This window comes from Ictidomys tridecemlineatus, chromosome 3 (genome assembly GCF_052094955.1).
Source record: "Ictidomys tridecemlineatus isolate mIctTri1 chromosome 3, mIctTri1.hap1, whole genome shotgun sequence".
Lineage (NCBI taxonomy): Eukaryota > Metazoa > Chordata > Mammalia > Rodentia > Sciuridae > Ictidomys > Ictidomys tridecemlineatus.
The window spans coordinates 50,046,289-50,065,591 of record NC_135479.1 but is presented as its reverse complement, the minus strand read 5'-3'; the positions used below and the strand labels follow the sequence as shown (position 1 = coordinate 50,065,591).

General features: G+C 39.9%; 1 protein-coding gene across 1 annotated transcript; it reads right to left on the bottom strand.

The window, feature by feature from the left end:
* Positions 1-1,761: 1,761 nt before the first annotated feature.
* Znf594 (zinc finger protein 594) lies at positions 1,762-18,254 on the bottom strand. The gene is given in 3 exon segments (XM_013363813.4): positions 1,762-4,045; positions 4,047-5,655; positions 17,863-18,254. Coding segments are annotated over 2 exon segments (1,596 nt in total). The 5' UTR covers positions 5,217-5,655; positions 17,863-18,254; the 3' UTR covers positions 1,762-3,619.
* Positions 18,255-19,303: the final 1,049 nt, after the last annotated feature.

Genomic DNA, 19,303 nt, shown 5'->3' with positions numbered 1-19,303 from the left:
GCAGGGCAGGGCAGCGCGAGTTGGGGAAAGAGGGGTTCCAGGGACCAGACCAGACCGGGCAGGGTAAATAGCTACCTCAGCGATCATGGCCATTGTTTCCGGGGGATTCCCCTGGACTAACACTGAGTACTCCTCTATTCCTAGACAAACCGGGGGGAAGGGAGACACACTTCTGGACCATGTGAGCAACGTCTGTCCAACTGAGGGTTTGGATCCCACCTGGAGGCATGACCTTATGTGGGAAATGCCACTTCCGAGTCCAGGAAGGGCCTGGTCTAGTGGCGACAGGTAGATTATAGTTGATGTGCTAAGTTGGCTGTGGCCTGTAGAAGCACAGTGGAAACACTTAACACCACCTGGCAGTTTATCAGGGAAGGTGACCAGAGTCTGTGAGTCCTGTACATGAGGAAATCTGAATTCCTTTCTTCCCTCCTAGTTGTGGGTCTTGGGGTTAATTTGCTTTCTTGGGATCTTAGATTCCTATTTATAAAGCAGGAACAACACTAGTACCCACCAAATAAGACTGAAATACAAGATAAAGTTGGTGTTAAGTGCTTATCACTGTAACTGACACATGGGAGGTTCTAAAAAATAACAGAGCTAGGAAGCCAGTAGCCATCCTGATGGGGATGTTTGTAGAAAGGCCACAAGACTAGAAGGCAGTGCCTAGGCCTGCAGAAGATTGAGGAGTAAATGTTTGGTTTATAAAGGAAAGGTAAGCACTTTGCAGAAAGGCCTTCCCAACTATGTCAAACTTCGCATTCTGGTATCATATGCCCCTCCTTTCTGGCAGTTATCACAGTTGTAATTTTATTTATTATTCTCATTAATCTCCCCTCCATTCTTTTTTAAAAAAATATTTTTAGTGTAGATGGACACAATACCTTTATTTTATTTATTTAAATGTGGTGCTGAGGATCAAACCCAGTGCCTCACACGTGCTAGGCAAACACTCTACCACTGAGCCCCAGCCCCAGCCTTCCCCTTGATTCTTAAAACCTCCATCAGGACAAGAAACTGTTGTATATTTCTGTTCACTCTTTGTAGCCCTCAGTAGACACCTAGTAGAAGCTTAATATGTCTAGAATAGGTGGATGAATGGGGCCAGATCAGAATACATGTGTCAATTTAAGAACTTTTGACTTCAGGGCTGAAATTAGTGGGAAACCAATGAAGAAGCTTAGAAAGAGGGTGTCACTGTCAGATTTGTCTTAAAAGAAGATAGTTTAGGCTGCCCTGAGAGAGGGGTTGGAAGCAGGAAGACATGTTAGGAAGTATGATATAGAGGTCTAGCCAGTAGTCTGTCCTCCCAGTTGTGAATACTAAATTGTCCCCAGACAAACCAAAGGTCAAAAAAGGCTAGGTATGGGCTGGGGATGTGGCTCAAGCGGTAGCGCGCTCGCCTGGCATGCGTGTGGCCCGGGTTCAATCCTCAGCGCCACATACCAACAAAGATGTTGTGTCCGCCGAGAACTAAATAAATAAATAAATATTTAAAAAAAAAAAAGAAAAAAAAAAAAAAAGGCTAGGTATGGTGACTCATGCTTATAATCCCAGCAACTCAGAAGATTGAGGAAGATGGATCACAATTTTGAGGCCAGCATCAGCAATTAACAAGACCCTGGATAAAAAGGGGTGGGGATGTGTCTCAGCGGTAAAGCACCCCTGGGTTCAATCCTCAATACTCCCCCACAAAGATGAGAAATGTGGACTGAACTGGCGATTATTGGACATTCATTTCCTTTAATGAACACACACACATTCTTCCCTAAAACTGATAATTTTATTTCCTATGAAATATTTATTTTACATGAGGTCCCACATTTCAATTGTACCCATTCCTCAGATTATTAGACTAATTTTCTCTCAGTTTTGGTCCTCCTGGAGTTTAGTCTGTTCCCTTCACTACACCAGATTGACCCTCTTGAAGATTCATCATTCTACAGGCTTCTAGCAGACTCTGGATACCCCTTGAGATGATACATGGCTATGCCCACTTCACACTGCAATACTTGTTTAAATGGCTCCAGGAGCTGGCATCCTAAATATTCTTGGATTTCTCAACTATGCCACTGTGGACACTTGGGGCCAGATAATTCTTTGTGTGTGGGGGCTGTGTGCTAAGATATTAGCAAACCTGCCCCTAGTCACTAGAGGCCAGTAGTTTGTCTTCCCAGTTGTGAAAACCAAAGTGTCCCCATGCATTACTAAACTGTCCCCTAGGAAGAGGGCAGAATAATCCCAACTGAGAACCACAGACTCCCTCCTTGCATCTCATAAATACCTCTATTATGGAAAGGTATGAGGTTTTGTTGCTCCTTGTCTTCATTGTCCCACTTGGCAGTTTTCTTATCTGATGACTTATGTAAACTAATATACACTTTACCAGCAGGTCAGAGTATAAGAAATATTTGATGATTGAGTCTGATTGCACAGTCAGGGCCTATACAATTAAGCACGATATAATTGCCAATTTCAATTGCCTAATTTGACTGGCTTTTTTCTAGAGTTCTATTTAGACTCTCCAAATCTCAAATAAACTGTTCTGGCTAAAGAAAAAACTTTTCTCTTTATCATCTGATCTTTCAAAAAGTCATCTAAATCTTCTGACCCTGTCTGGTTCTATTCTCAGTACATGCTCTTCTCCTGACTCTTTGCTCTTTTTGATTTTCTGACACTACTCATAAGTCTACAGTCTTTTTCTTGGGAACATGGGCTTAGCTCTGGTGTCCTACCTTCAGCTATTGTGTGTGTATGTGTTTTGGATGGGGGAGAGTGCTGGGGATTGGACCCAGGACCTGAGCTCTGATTGAAAGTTTTCCCACATTCTCTACATTCATATGGTTTCTCTCCTATATGAGTTTCCTGATATGACAAAATTGGAGGCAAGTAGGCAAGAGCTCTACTACTGAGCTATACCTTCAGCTTTCCAGTCATTTCTATTATCTTTTTGTTTCATATAAATCAGTGGATTACCCTAATTAGCATTATGACATATGCATGAGCATATTTTTGTAAGAAAGAAGGGGGATACATATAAAATACATACATAAAGATCCCAAAGAAAGATTTAATTACTCTATAAAGTACTTAAAACAGATTTATATCATCTCTGAACTAGGTTAGATTGAAACAACTCTTTCCACAAAGAATTTAGTTTTGGGGTTGCTGCCACAGTAATTTCTAATGATTTTAATGTTAGGAAATCCCCTAACACATTCTTGGATAGTTATACCCTTAGGACCATACTCCAGTGTCATCATGGAGGCAGAAAAAGGCTATTTAAAAAATTATTTTTTAGTTGTAGTTGGACACAACACCTTTATTTCACTTGCTGTTTTTATGTGGTGCTGAAGATCGAACCCAGGGTCTCACACCTGTGAGGCGAGTACTCTACTGCTGAGCCACAACCCCAGCCCAGAAAAAGGCTATTATGCTCAAGAACTTTTAGCTTTTCCACTTGATTACACTTGTATGTTTTTTACTCAATAGGATTTTTAATTGTTTTCTGCTTTCAGAATTTTTTCCCAATAATTAAAAAAAATTCTCTATAGTTTTCCCACATTCAGTACATTCATAAGGTTTTTCTTCCTTATGTTTGCTAAGATGTAGTCCCCAACTAAACTTTGTCTACATTCATTAGGTTTCTCCTACCTGTTAGAATAAGTCCTATTTGAAGACTCTCATAGTCCCCAAATTTCTTTCCAGTATGAAGTTTCTGATGTTTCAGAAAAGCTGCACGTCCACTGAAGGCCTTCCCACAGTGGCTACATTTAAAAGGTTTCTCCCCAGTGTGAATTCTCTGATGACTAATAAGGTGTGAATTCTGACTGAAGGCTTTCCCACATTCAGGGCACTTGTAGGGCTTCTCTCCAGTGTGAATACAATGGTGTTTAATAAGATCTGAGCTGCCCCTAAAGGATTTTCCACATTTATTGCATACATAAGGTTTTTCTCCACTATGAACTCTATGACGTCTCATCAGATCTGAGCTCTGATTGAAAGTTTTCCCACATTCTCTACATTCATATGGTTTCTCTCCTATATGTATGAGTTTCCTGATATCTGACAAGGTTGGAGCTACCTTTGTAAGTTCTACTACCCTGATTACACTGTGAAGTGTTTTCCTCTTGGTGAATTCTCTGCACTTCCCTAAGTTCCTCATCCTTGCTGAAGACTTTTTCACATTCTTCAAGTTTGTCTCCAGTATGAAGTCTCTTATGTTTTAGAAAGGCTGTGAGCCAAATGAAGGCTTTTCCACATTCTTTACATTCATAGGGCTTCTCACCATTGTGGACTCTCTGATGTTGAGTAAGGAGGGACCGCTATCTGAAGGCTTTCCCACATTCACAGCATTCATAGGGTTTCTCTCCTGTATGAATTTTTTGGTGTGTAACCAGGTGTAACCTCTGGCTAAAGCCTTTCCCACATTCACTGCATTCATAGGGCTTCTCTCCTGTATGAATTATCCAATGCCGAATTAGATCTGAACTTGCCCGGAAAGTTTTTCCACATTCAGTACATTCATAAGGTTTTTCTTCCTTATGTTTGCTAAGGTCCAAGTCAGAAGTGGAAGCTTTTTCACATTCAAGTTTCTTTCCAGTATGTAGTCTCTGATGTTTAAGAAAAGCTCTGCGTCCAGTGAAAGATTTCCCACATTCTTGACATGCATAGGGTTTTTCTCCACTGTGGAGTCTCTGGTGTTCAGTAAGGCGAGAACGCTGCCTGAAGGCTTTTTCACATTCATTACACTTGAAGGGTTTCTCTCCAGTATGAATTCTCTGATGTGTAACTAGGTGTGAACTCTGACTGAATGTTTGTCCACAGTGGTAACACTCATAGGGTTTCTCACCAGTGTGAATTCTGTGATGTAGAATAAGATCTGAGCTTTGATTGAAGGTTTTCCCACATTCACTGCACATATAGGGTTTCCCTCCATTATGGATTCTCAGGTGTAGGAGAAGGTTTGAATTTCCCTTAAAGGCCTTTCCACACTCTTTACATTCATAGCTATTTTTGCCACTGTGAATTCTATTATGTCTAACCAGATTAGAGCTCTGGTTGAAGTCTTTTCCACATTCATGACATATGTATGGTTTCTTTCTGGTATGGATTCTCTGATGTATGGTAAGATTTGAACTCTGATTAAAGTCTTTTCCACATTCATTACATACATATGGTTTCTTCCCCATGTGAATTCTCTGATGTATGATCATGTTTGAGCCCTGGTTAAAGATTTTTCCACATTCCTTACATTCATAGGTCTTGTTTATGTTATGAACTTCCTGATGTTCAGTCAGTCTTGATTTCTGTTTGAAGGTTTGGACACAGACCTCATATCTATGGGATCTTTATCCTGCAGAAAGTATTTTTTCTCCATGACATCCATGGCCTTGGTCTCCTGCCTTGTATTTTTTTGGGATGAGATTCACTTCCTTGATAACTCTCTCTTGGGATGGGAGATGTCTCACTGCATCTTCCAAGGGGTTTATCCAGTGCCTCAATATCTAGTCCTCAGGATCACGGGTATTGACTAACTCACATTCCTGGGAGATGAGCCTTTGAAGTCTTTCTGGTGAAGCTCTTACTGAATCTTTTTCTTCCAATATTTCCATCTTGATTTCCACTGTTTCACCTTATTTCTGGTCTCAGAATCTGAAATGATAAGCATATCATTCTATATTCTTATAAAAAAATCATCCTTATCTGTCGTGGAAAGTGTAAGTGACAGAAATAAAAGAATTTAAAAGACAATGCTTTCTCCCACCAGAGCTGAGTCATACCTTATTTGAAAGACTCTGTCACAGAAACACAAACCCTGTTGGTGGAGATTTGCCAGGGTATATTGGGAGCTGGTCTTAGGGGGTGGCCTGAAGGGTGGTAGAAAAAATACATGGCAGGAGGCTGGCAGTCTAGAACTGGTCCACAGGAAGTGGTCTGTAGAATGAGGAGGAACTCACTGGATGGTATAGCTAGACCACAACTGGCTTACAGTATCCCATTAGAGTAATTGCCAGCAGGAGTCTTAAAAGTTAATCTCTTGGCAGCATACCAATATATATTTATAAAATATATATAAAAATATATATTTATAAAATATATATAAAATATATATATATATATATATTTTTAAAGCACACTGGTACCAGGGAGAGGTTCTTTTCTCTTCCTGTAGGTATTGACTTCAGTATTCTCTATTGACTATATCTTGGGTCATCTGGCAAAGGAGAAATGTTTATAAGGTTCATACCAAGTAACACAAGCAAAGCAAAGACAGGTGGATTTGAAGTTGAGAGGCAATACATTAATAAATGGAATACTACCCATTCATCCCACTATATCATGACAATATGAAACAATGCCTCAAAATGAAAACATGGTTATCATTTCAATAGAAATTGAGTCTCCTTTTCTTAGACCTGGCATTTTTCTTTCTGGCATTGTGATAGAATTGCTTCCTTTTGGATGACAATTTTATATCCTCCTGCAATTTGGTGACCGATTAACTTATTGCTTTTGAGTGTCTATATTATCAAATCCTGATCTCACCCAGTCACAAAATATAGTTCTAAGCTTCTTGGAGAGTCACTTCAGTTTGATCCTGCTGATTTGAACTCTCTAATCCTTAATCTTAAAATGAATTAGAAGCAACATGGCAATGATTAAGAGTATGGACTGTAGGGCAAGTTGCTTTGGTTAGACTGCTGGATCCACCACTGGCTGACTGTGACCCCAGGAAATTCACTGGACCTCTCAGTGTCTCAGTTTCTTTATCCATAAAATAGAATACTAGTACTTACCTCACAGAGTTGTTAAGAGAACTAAGTGTATGTAATAACTGGTTAAGTATCCCTAATCTGAAAATACAGAATCTGAAGTGCTATAAAATCCAAAACTTTTTGAAGCCTGACAGGATACTACAAGTGGAAAATACCACACCTGACCTCATACAATAGGCTGAAATCAAAACATAGGTACACAGGAAATACTGCATAAAATTATCTTATACTTTTGTAAAACTGTGTATGAAATATAAGTGAATTTGGTGTTTAGACTTGGTCCCCATCCCTAACCTATCTCATTGTGTACATGCAGATATTCCAAATCTAAAAAATCCCCAAGTCATAAACACAGAAGTGTCCTAAGCATTTTGCATAGGGATACTTAACCTGTACATATAAAACATTTAGAATAATACTTGACATATAGAAAACTATATAAGTGCCAGCTGTTGTTATTGCTGCTACAATTACTATCATTATTATTTGCAGTACATTGAACACAGGGCTTTTTTTGGGTGATGGTACTGGGGAAACCAAGGGCATTATGCACCCAAGACAAATGCACTACCACTGAACTACATTCCCAGCCCCAAACCTAGGGCTTTGCATATTCTGGGCAAGTTTTCCACCACTAAGCTTCAACCCTAGCCCACTACTATTACTATTAATCTTTACCCTTTAAGCCCAAGAATTATCATTAAGCAATGTGCCCCTATCACAAATCTCCATATTCAGCCTGGATTTCCTTAAAAGGACAATAAAATCAATAACTGCAAAGAATTGGTTTTGTCATAATTTTCTCATAACTTATAGTACCTTTTTTGATATATACTGTGTGGAATTCAGTATATATCAGAAACAGATGATTATTTAAAAGATGGTAAAGGCCTTTCTCAAAACCCACTGAAAATAATTAAAACAACAACTGAGATAAATTCTGCCTTCAATAAAAGGGCTGTACACAAGTGTTTCCCAAAGTACCATATCCCAAAGGCACACTGAGTGAGCTATAAATGGAGATCTATAGATACTGGGTGAGGGGAAGATCACAGAGAATATAGGGATTGTCTCCATGGAGATCTACTTTGCCCTATCAGAGCGTCATGGGTCAGAATGCTCAAGAAGATACCATTTCTGGCAGTAACTTTAATCATGTTCTATAGCTAAGGAACACTGTCAGAGGTAAAGAAGCAGATAGAGTGGCTGTCAAGTTTTATTACAAAAATGTGATCTAGAGGGCTTCTTATTATGTCATATTGATTTCTTGGAAACTAAAATCTGGAGGGAGACATACCTCTAGATTAGATGAGAGAGTCTTGTGGCAGCAAATCCACATGTAGGCTTTGACATGCCCTAGCTCAATTTCCTCTGCCTCTTCTCACAGTAGTTTTTTTAAAAATATTTTTTAGTTGTAGACAGACATGATAACTTTATTTTGTTTATTTTCTTATGTGGTGCTGAGGACCGAACCCAGTGCCTCACATGTGCTGGGCAAGAGGTCTACCTCTGAGCCACAACCCCAGCCCTCATATTATTTTTTTAATAGAGAGCCTCTCATTCATAGTTGAATAATAGTAAGATAAACCTGTGGGATAAATATTTAAAAACAGTTCTTTGTTTTATTTTTCATTTTAAGAAAGGAATATGTGGGCTGGGGATGTGGCTCAAGTGGTAGCGCGCTCAAGGCACTGGGTTCAATCCTCAGCACCACATAAAAATAAAGATATTGTGTCCACCTAAAGCTAAAAAATAAATATTTTTTTAAAAAGAAAGGAATGTGAGTAACCAGCAGATCAGAAGCATACATCTATGAGGAATACCAAAGGAATTAATAGGAAGTATTCAGCAGAGAATTCTCCATTATCTTAAAGAAATTATAGACATAGATCATTATTTAAATACAAGCCTGATGTGCACACACATAATCCCAGCTACTCAGGAGATTGAGGGAGAAGAACTCAAGTTCAGGGCCAGCCCAGGCCACTTTGCAAGACCTTCTTTCAAATAAAAATATAAAGGGCTAGGAATGTAGCTCAGTGATAGAGGGTCCTTGGGTTCAATTCCCAGTCTATCTTTCATAATGGAATCAATAGATACAGTCTAAAGTAGAAATGACTCCAAAATCTTAATGTTTTTCCATAACTGTGTGTGTGTGTGTTTTATTGGGGACTGAACCCAGGGCTTTGTGCACACTAGGCAAGCACTCTACCTCTAAGTCAATACCCAGCACGTTTTATGTTTGTTTTTTTTTTTTAATTTTCAGACAGAATCTTTCTAAATTTCTCAGTCTGGACTTGAACTCCATATCCTCCTACTTCAGCCTCCTGAATGGCTGAGATTACAGGTTTGAGCCACTGCCCAACCCAGTGTTTTTGTTGATCATAAAAATTTTACAATTATAAGAAAAAATAACAAAGTAAAGGAGAATACTCCCCATAATCCCATTATCCTCCACCCAAAGAGAAATACCACTAATGTTTTGTCATATTGGTATTTATTCTTCTAAACTTATTTCTGGGCGTATTTTTTACTAATATAAAAATAGGACCATATTATAAGCGTTCTTTTTGTTTTCATTGCCTTACTTGTGATATTTGAGGCAGACCTTGTAAACATTTCTCTTTTGCCATTTGGTTTTATTATAGAGGGCACTGGGGGAGTACTGTAAGGCCATATAAAGATAAAGGATTTACTTTTCCTAGTACCAGTAAGCTGTTTTGGTTTTGGTGAAGCCACCAAATCAATATATGGGAGGTTTGATGCCTTCCTGTGTGCCAGCTTTGTATTGCCTATGCCCTCCAGTGAGTTTTTCTACCATCCAACAGAACTTACCTATGGACTACTGTGGCCTACCTAACTTTTTCAGTGAATTTCTCCCCCATTTGATAGGCCATGCCCATAGACATCTCCTCCAAGTTTCTTCATCAGCAAGCTACATGTTCTACTGATTGGTGCCCACATCCTCCAAATAAAAGTCTGAATCTCAACTTTAGGGTGGGGGAGTCCTCTTCTAAGCTCTTGGTTCTTTTTATTCTCCTTTGGTCCTAGAGATAAGGCTGCTTTCTGCACTCTTTATTTTCTTAGACTCCTCTTTTAGTAGTTAACTGTCTTTTAAATTAATTAACTAATTAATTTTTGGTACTGGGGACTGAACCCAAGGGCACTCTATCACTGAGTTACACCCCCAGCCCTTTTTATTTTTCAAGTTGCTCATGAACTCACTAAATTGCCAAGACTGGCCTTGCACTTTTGATCCTCCCGCCTCATCCTCCTAAATTGCTGGGATTACAGGCATGCATCACTACACCTGGTGTTAACTTTACTAGTTAAAAAATTCTTTTTTGTTTTTTTAGTTGTAGATGGACACAATATCTTTATTTTTTTTAATGTGGTACTGAGGATCAAACCCAGTACTTCACGCATGTGAGGCAGGCATTCTACCACTGAGCTATAACCCCAGCCCTAAAAATTATTTATATTAAACATTTCTTGTTTAAGTTACTTGCATAGTTTTTGTCTCTTCACTGAATCCTGATTGATAACAGACCTATGGTTTTATTTCATTTGAGAGTTAGAACAAGGAGAAGATGATATAAGAAAAGTTATAAGAGTACTACAAAAGGGAGAAAAATTATTTGGGAATAGTCCAAAAAGGACTTCTTTATTCGACTCATTACAATCAACCTTTGCCCTGGGCAGTTTTGACAAACTACCTACTCCATGTTCCACATGGCTCTGCAGAGACGAATGGCCACACACTCAAATTTTTCTCTTAATTCTACAGATGAAAGGAATCAGAAGTAATTTAAGAAATCTTCCCCTCGGAGGATGTCCACAGTAGAAGGCAATCACATCTGAAACACGCCTGATCAGAGGCGAGTCCTTCTGTATAATTCAACTCAGTTGACTAGGGGTTTCTGAGGAAAAGCTTCTATGTTTCACATCATTCATTGATTTGTTTGCCTGTTAAACATTACCTGAGCAACTCCCATGTTCCAAACATTGTATAGAGAATTGGGAATACAAAGATAAATATAAGATATGGTCCCTGTTTCTAGAAACTTGCAGTGAGAGGGGGTTATATATGTGTAAATGAATAATAAGACATTGTGAACATGCTACAAATAGGGTTAGCACTGTCTACTACAGAAGAGCCTAGAATCAACAGAACATAACTGCATTATGGGGAAAGCAGAGTCAAGTATGAATCAGGGGCTGGGGATGTGGCTCAAGCGGTAGCACACTCGCCTGGCATGCGTGCGGCCCGGGTTCGATCCTCAGCACCACATACAAAGATGTTGTGTCCGCTGAAAACTAAATAAATAAATAAATATTAAAATTTTTTAAAAAAAGAATGAATCAGCTTTCTGACTTAGGCAGTGGGTAGGATGTGGTATTTAGTGAAGACAGAGGTCAGATGAGAAAGAGGAGGATTCAAGGCAGTTGAAAGTAGTTTTGAATGTTTGCAGATGAGTTTAGTTTTGGTCACCTTTTGGCTTCTGATACACAGATAGTACAAACTTTAGCAGAGTCCAGGAGCTGTCAATTTCCATCTCCACAAATAGACATCGTTGAATAACAAGAGAAAACATTTTGTCTCTGAGAGTCAAAGAAATTGGGAATCTCCAATTCAACTGATCTCCTTCAAAACTTCTCACGTTAGCTGGGCGTAGTGGCACCTGCCTGTAATCCCAGCAGCTCAGGCGGCTGAGGCAGGAGGATCGAGAGTTCAAAGCCAGCCTCAGCAAAAGTGAGGCACTAAGCAACTCAGGCAGACCCTGTCTCTAAATAAAATACAAAATAGGGCTGAGATGTGGCTCAGTGGTCAAGTGCCCCTGTGCTCAAAACAAACAAACAAACAAACAAACAAACAAACAAAACCCCTACAAATAAAAACAAAAAACAAACCCAAAACTTCTTATGTTTTATTTTTAAACCAAAACTCAGAAATCAGAGTGTGTGGATTCTATGTTAAGGATAAACCCTTACCTAGTGAGACCAGCTCTGCCTCCTTCTCAAGCATGTCTTCCTTGCACAAATTTCCACCAAGTGCAGACCTAGTGCCCAGCATTGTTTTGTGATTCATTCACAGCCACATTCCACAGCATCTTAAATTCCTGAAATGGGGCTGGGGTTGTAGCTCAGTGGTAGAGTGCTCACATAGCATGTGTAAGGTAATGGGTTCAATCCTCAGTACGCATAAAAATAAATAAAATAAAAGTATTGTTTCTAACTACAACTAAAAAAAATTAAAAAATAAAAATTCCTGAAATGGATGTTCTTGCTCAATAACTATTCAATACAGTGTGAAAGTGGGACTCATACATTCTCTTCTCTTTCTAAATCTCTTCTCTTTCTTATGTAACTCTTGATCCCAGTTGATAATCTTCTTACTACAAAAATGTGTGAAAAAGAGGCTGAAGCAGGAGGATCGCAAATTCAAAGCCAGCCTCAGCAGATTATCGAGGCATACAGCAACTCAGCAAGACCCTGTCTCTTAATAAAATATAAAGGGCTGGGGACTTGGCTCAGTGGTTAAGGGGCCCTGGGTTCAATCCCTGGTACCAAAAAAAAAAAAAAGTGTGAGACCATGTGATAAAAACATCTCACATCACCCTATCTTTGTGATGAATCTTCATTTTTTATTGTATTTCCTTTCTCCTTTTTTTAAAATTTTTTTTGGTACTGGGCATTGAACCTAGGGCCACTCAACCACTAAGCCATATTCCCAGCCCTATTTTTTATTTTATTTTTATTTAGAGACGGGGTCTCACTGAGTTGCTTGGTGTCTCACTTTTGTTGAGGCTGGCTTTGAACTTTTGATCCTCCTGCCTCAGTCTCCCAAGCCACTGGGATTACAGGCATGTGCCATTGCATTAGGCTCGAATATTTATTCTTTAATTGAGCCCTTATTATGAACCAGGCACTTTACCAGATGGCTAAAGTTCTGTCCTTGAGAAGCTTGTGATGGCAATTATAGACAATGTCAATTAAGGGGGTTAAGTGCTCAATAAGTATGTAGTAAGTATAGGGTTTGTGAGGCCTTATAAGAACAGCACAACCTTGAGGCAGTGGCACAGGTAAGGAAATTTCCTGCCACTGAGGCCTGAAATGAAATTTGAAGTAACCAGTCTGAAAGAAAAAGGAAGGGCTTTTCCTTTTGGGGATTTAGGGCAAAGGACAGCCTATGTCGCATTCATGGATGTGCTTCATGACTGAGGTCCAGAGTACAAAACAGTAAAAGCAGCAGCTGGCACAATAATTGTCAAATTATGGAAGGTCTTGTAAACCAGGCTGGGGAGTTTGGACTCTTCCCTGAAAGCAATGGGAAGCTCACAGGAAAATGGACTGGTGGGTACAGGTGAGAGCTGGTATATCAGTCAAGAAATTACCACAGTAATCTATGTGGGAGAAAGTGAAGGCCTAATGATCTACTGCTAGTAAGCATACTGAGAAGTTGGTTGAATCAATATATTAAAGAAGCAAAACCAGGCAAACTGATGATATCCTAGATGGAGGGCATGAAGCATTAAGAAGCATCCAAGGAGCTGGTAGTGGGCACACTACTCCCAGATACTTGGGGGGCTGAGGCAGGAGGAGTCCAAGTTCAAGTCAACTTGGGCAACTTAGCAAGACCCTATCAATCAATAAATAAAAGTTGGTTGGGGGGCCTTCTGGGGGGTATAGTTCAATGACATAGAGTTTGCCTGGTATGTTCAAGGCCCTAGGATCATTCCTCAGTACCTCCCCCGCCCCCCAAAAAAGTATCCAAGGCATTAAAGACAGCATCCTAAGTTTCTAACTTGAGTTGACAAAGTTGGGTAACTGAATTCAAAGAGTAGAGATGAAATAGAAGAAGTAAAGAAGTGATGAGTTCCATTTTAGATATTATGTTGAGGTACCTCTGGGGTATCAAGGAAGAAATGTTCAGGAAACAGATGGATCAATGGGTCAGGAACTCAGGTGGAAAATCTAAAATAGAGACAAAGATTTTAGAATCATCAGCAGAGAGGCTGGTGTGTTAAGCATAACAGTGATAATGATGATTGCAACTGTTCTGAACAGAGCAAGGTTTTGGAAGCAAGCAAAACCAAATCAGAATCCTGGCTTCTTAATTTCGCTCAACCATTATTTCATCAATAGTGAAACTGAAATAATATCACTTATCCAAAGGATTAGTGTACAGATTTATATATAAAGCTGCAACATTTGTTCATAGTGTGGGAACAGTTCTGGAACTTAATGGGAACTCAATAAAAAACAAACTCTTGTATAAGTGAATAATAGGTTATCGCTCTCTTCTTCTCTCCTCCCCCCCTATATATAGTTGCTGATAGACCTTTATTTTCTATTTATTTATATGTAGTGCTAAGAATCAAACCCATTGCCTCCCTCGTGCCAGGCAAGAGCACTACTGCTAAGCCTCAGCCCCAGCTCTCTCTTCCCTTCCTTTTGACTAAATAATCCCTGAAGTTCTTTTCTCTCTTGACTCAAATGGTACATGATACTCCAACCACTCTACTTCTTCCATACTGGCTTTACCCTTATGTCTGTTGCTAAGGCTCAGGCCCTGGTCTTTTTACATTTGCTATCTCAATGACCACAACTTCTAGCTTCACTTATCACCTTTGTACAGAATGAATCCCAAGTCTAAAACTCCTATTTCTCACTCACATTTTAGTCTAGATTTACAATGTCTCTTCAGCTCACTGTCTTACTGACAGTGTAAATCAAATCGATAAAAACGATCACCTTGGATCATATTTGCTTCTAGACTTATTTCTCTCTCTTACCATCCATTTCTATCTAAACAGTCAGTTTTCATTTAACAAATATTTATCATGAACCTAGACTGAATGTTTATATTGTCCCTTGAATTCATATGGAGCCTAATCTCAAATGAGATGGTCTTAGGAAGAAAGATTTTTGAGTGGTTATCAGGTCATAGGGCCCAGCCCTCATAAATGGTATTAGTGTCCTTATAAGAAAATAAAAGGCACAGATATCTCCCCAGCTCCTTCTGCAATGTAAGGGCACAGTGAAAAAGATTATGAACCAGGAAGCAGGCCCTCACTTGACATCTAATCTGCTGGCAAAGAAAATGTTTATAAACCACACAGCCTAGGGTACTTTTGTTATAGCAGCCTGAATAAACTAGGATACCTACTATGCTATACTGGTGAACAAGACAAATCCTTGCATTCATGGGGGAACATCACTCAGGAGCTTAGTAAAAATGCAAATTCTCAAGCACTGAGTCAGAATCTTTGGGGAGTGCAGCCCAGCAATCTATGTTTAACAGTCTTCCAGGAGATTCTTAGAAAGGTTAAAATGTTAGAAGCACAGCTCTAGTTATCTTTGATTCTTCCTTCTCTGTGCCAACTAACTGAATATCAAACTTTGAAAACTACTCCATAGGTTTTTTCCAACCCCATCTTAGTCGAGAACCTTTTTACCTCATGAGTAGACTGCTATAAAATCTCTCAACATGTTTTCTGGCTTTAGTCGATGCTGATGATACTGCCAGATGAAATACTTTTCTAAAACACTGTTGTCACTGATACCAATGATGAAAAACCTAGAATGAATTTTCTACCATCTACTAAAGGAAATAATAGCATCTTTTTGATTTGTGGAGTTGTAATAGTTTCCTAAGAGAAACTGTAACAGAGGGCAAGGGATTTAGTGGTTTAAACCAGCAGAAATCTATTCTCTCACAGTCTGGAAGCTAAAAGTCTGAAAATAAAGTATTGGGAGGGTTGCTACATTCTGAGAGATAATCTATCCCATACCTGTCTGCTAGCCTCTGATGACAGCTGAGGTGTCCTTGTTTTGTAGAGGTATCACTACAATTTCTACTTCCATTTTTACCTTAAATTCTGTGTGTTTCTTCACATGGCTGTTTCTTATAAAAACACCAGTTACATTAAATTCTCTGTACAACTAAGAGCAAATCTGTGCTCCAGGATTCTCCCCTAAATTTCCCATAATTATGCTTTTTCCCCTTCTATACCTTTGTCCATAGGGGATGGATGCAATGCCCTTCTTACTCTACGCCATTACATCTGAAATAAAAAATTCAAATAGCTGCCAGACCAGATGCTCCATGACAACCCTCAACACTTTGCTTCAGGACCAGGGAGACAATGGAGATTAGAGGGAACTAAAGACCTGGAAATTTTATTGAGTCTGAAGGAGAGTGCTGCTACTCAACTCAAGGTACCACGCAAATTATGTGGGCCCTGATTGGGAACATGTGTGCTCACGTACACAAAGTGTTAAGTTTTGCTGTGCTTAGCAAAACAAGGAGTTCTGTGAGAAAGTATGAACTCTTTGAACTGTGTCCTTGTTGCTGTCTTAAGAAGATAGGAGAAAAGAATGTTCTGCCAAGTGTAAAATTTTATATATATATATATATATATATATATATATATATATATATAGAGAGAGAGAGAGAGAGAGAGAGAGAGAGAGAGAGAGAGAGAGAGAGAGTTTGCCTGGGAATAACTAACCACAAGCTAATTGATAAGAAATACGGAGCACTGTGACCATAAACAAAGTTTTCCTGAGAATGTTTATCTATGCTTGTAAGGAGTAAGCTGCCAAAAGGATGTTTTTTCTTTCCCCTTGTTTTAATTAACAATGCTGTATAAAAGAAGGAGAGAAAAAAGTAAAGGCGGTGCTCATTTTCTACTGAATGCCTGTGTGTGCGCGTGTGTCTTTCTTAAGCATCTCTGCTGTACCAGAAATTACAGATTCTCAGCGGGTCTGACAGCAACATCTTCTGATTTTTCAAGAAAAGTTGGGAATTTAGATTATGTGTGTGTTTCCTGATTTAAAAATGTTAGTCTCTAATTTAAATAAAAACAAACAGCAAGGCTGGGGGGCTGTAGCTCAGTGGCAGAGTGCTTGCTTAACATGCATGAGGCACTAGGTTTGATCCTAAGCACCACATAAACAAATAAAATAAAGGCATTCTCTCCATCTACAACTACAAACAACAATAACAAAACAAAACAAATAAAACAGCATGAGTCAAGAATATATATATATATATATATATATATATATATATATATATATATATATATATATATAAATCTGGCACAGGGGTCATTTTAAAAAAAATTTTGTTGTAGGTGGACACACTATTTTTATTTCATTTTTTTTTTTAATGTGGTGCTGAGGATCAAACCCAGTGCTTCACCCGTGTTAGGCATGCACTTTACCACTGAGCCACAACCCCAGCCCAAGAGGCCATTATTTTTCATATTACGGAAATACTTCCCGCTATTTCAGACCTAGCTCAGTTCCTTTTAATCACTTCAATCTGTTTTTAATTCACATTCATACGCATACATTAGGTAATGTTTAACAATGACAAGAGTTCCTGCCTACAGGAAGGTTCACACACAGGACACAAAAGTAGTGAGCGCTTATGAATTATATGCTAAATAAGAACAGCTTAAAAGCTTAATAGGTATGGAGGCAGCAGGATAGCAATCTGGGGAAGCTTCCCAAAGAAAATAACTTTTGAAGCTACTATTATGCAGAACTTTAGAAAAACGAGACTAGCCTACCTAAACCCCTTCGCCTCTAAACTCCCAACAGTATGAATACTTTAGATCCAACAGTAGAATATGTCTGAACCGCAAAGTTTATTCCTGAGGTTTAGTCTGGTCTCCCTAGCAGGATCCCCAGTTATTCCTGGAATGTAACAACCACATCCTGGTTCCATGTACAAAGGCTCCTGGCACGGCATTGCGCAGGGAACAGGGTCAATTCGGCCTGTGAATGACTCTGGGCCTGCAAGAGAAGCCGTTGGCAGTCGGCACAGAGAGAACTGGAACAGACTGGAGCAAGGAAGGAGGCGGTCGCGGCAGAATTGGGGCCGCGGGCGGGGCGCAGGGAGACCCAGCCCTGGGCCAAGGGCGCAGAAAACGCAGCCCAGCGCACCGCGAGCCTCACGTCCTTCGGAGGCCCGGAACCTTCCCCCTCTAAAAAGTCAGGGTTCCGCCCCTGCTTCAGGAGGTCCGCAGGCGCCCGGGCCCCAGCTCTGCAGACGCCGTGGGGGTCTCACCTCCAGGCCACCCCATCTTCCCGCTCGGCCAGGGCCCCCTGCGCGGCCGCCATCGCGCAGCCCCTTTCCTCTCGGGGGCGGTACCGGTGGCCACTTCCGGCGTGCTCGCCGAGGCGGGGTCTCCGCCCAGCCGGACCCGCTCGCTACGCCGGCCCGGCCGCCTCCTACCGGCTCTTGGTGTCCTCTCGCCAAAAGTGACTCTTAGCGTCGCGCGCCGGGCAGGTTGGGCCCCCTGGCAGCGCAGCGCCCTGTGAGATAAGCTTCCAGAAGGAGGTAGCTTTCAGCTTCTTCCTCCCGGAGACTACCGAGACGTCGAGTCTTCCTACAGTCCTAGATGGGCCTAGGGCTGGGGTGGGCACCCTTTTAAAGTAATCTTACTCGCCCCTCCGCTTTTAATCTTTTCTACCCTTTCTCCTGAATGCAGTTTTGTTACGCCACTCCACCACCCCCATTCATTGCTTTCGATTTGCTTTGCCCTAGGCTTGGCGATACAGAAACAAACAAGGAGAGAGTCATTTTTAAAAGGTGTAGTTCTGGGCTGCGGATGTGGCTCAATGGCAGAGTGCTTGCCTAGCATGTGCTATAGTGTAACTTCTGAAGTGAAAAGAATCAGACATCCCCAGTCCTTGCCCCACCTCTTATGGGCTGTGTGTCACCTTATTGCTATACAATAAGGTTAACACTACCTACGCCAGGGACATATATGTAAAATATGCTTATGGTGAAGGCTAGATATATCTTGTTATTATGGAGATGATGTTGGTCACAGGATCATTGTGAGGGTTCCATAGGATGCATGTAAAGTTGTAAGGTTTCCAACCTTAGGCCTTTCGTGCACACAAATGTCAGTGTGCTCATCACCAAAGTTCCTCCTGTCCCTCCAGATCTTTCCATAGCACAATTTATATGCTGAACTCGCAAATGCATGTGATACTATTTGTCCCTTAATTCATGCAGTTACAATTGAGGTAGTATTTCATAACCCGTGTTAAATTTGCATTGAAGTGATGAGCCATATCTTTTAATGGACTTCAGTTAAACTTACTTTTATAGTTCATTTTACTTTTTCGCCCAGAATACACTAAATAAAAGTTATATATTGTAATTCAGCAATGTGTTTTTAAAAACTATAGATCGTGAAAAAATTAAGAGGAAAATATTTGTAACATATGACAGGATGTGGAATAATATATATATATTATATATATACATAATATATATAAATATAATAAAGAGCTCCCAAAAAGCAATTATAATAATAATAATAAAAGGCAAAAAAAAGGAATGCTGGAGACATCACAATACCTTACTTCAAATTAGACTACATAGTTACAGTAACAAAAACTGCCTATTACTGGCATAAAAACAGACACAAAGACCAATGGTATAGAATAGAAGATAGAGACAAACCCACAAAGGTACAATCATCTGATCCTTGACA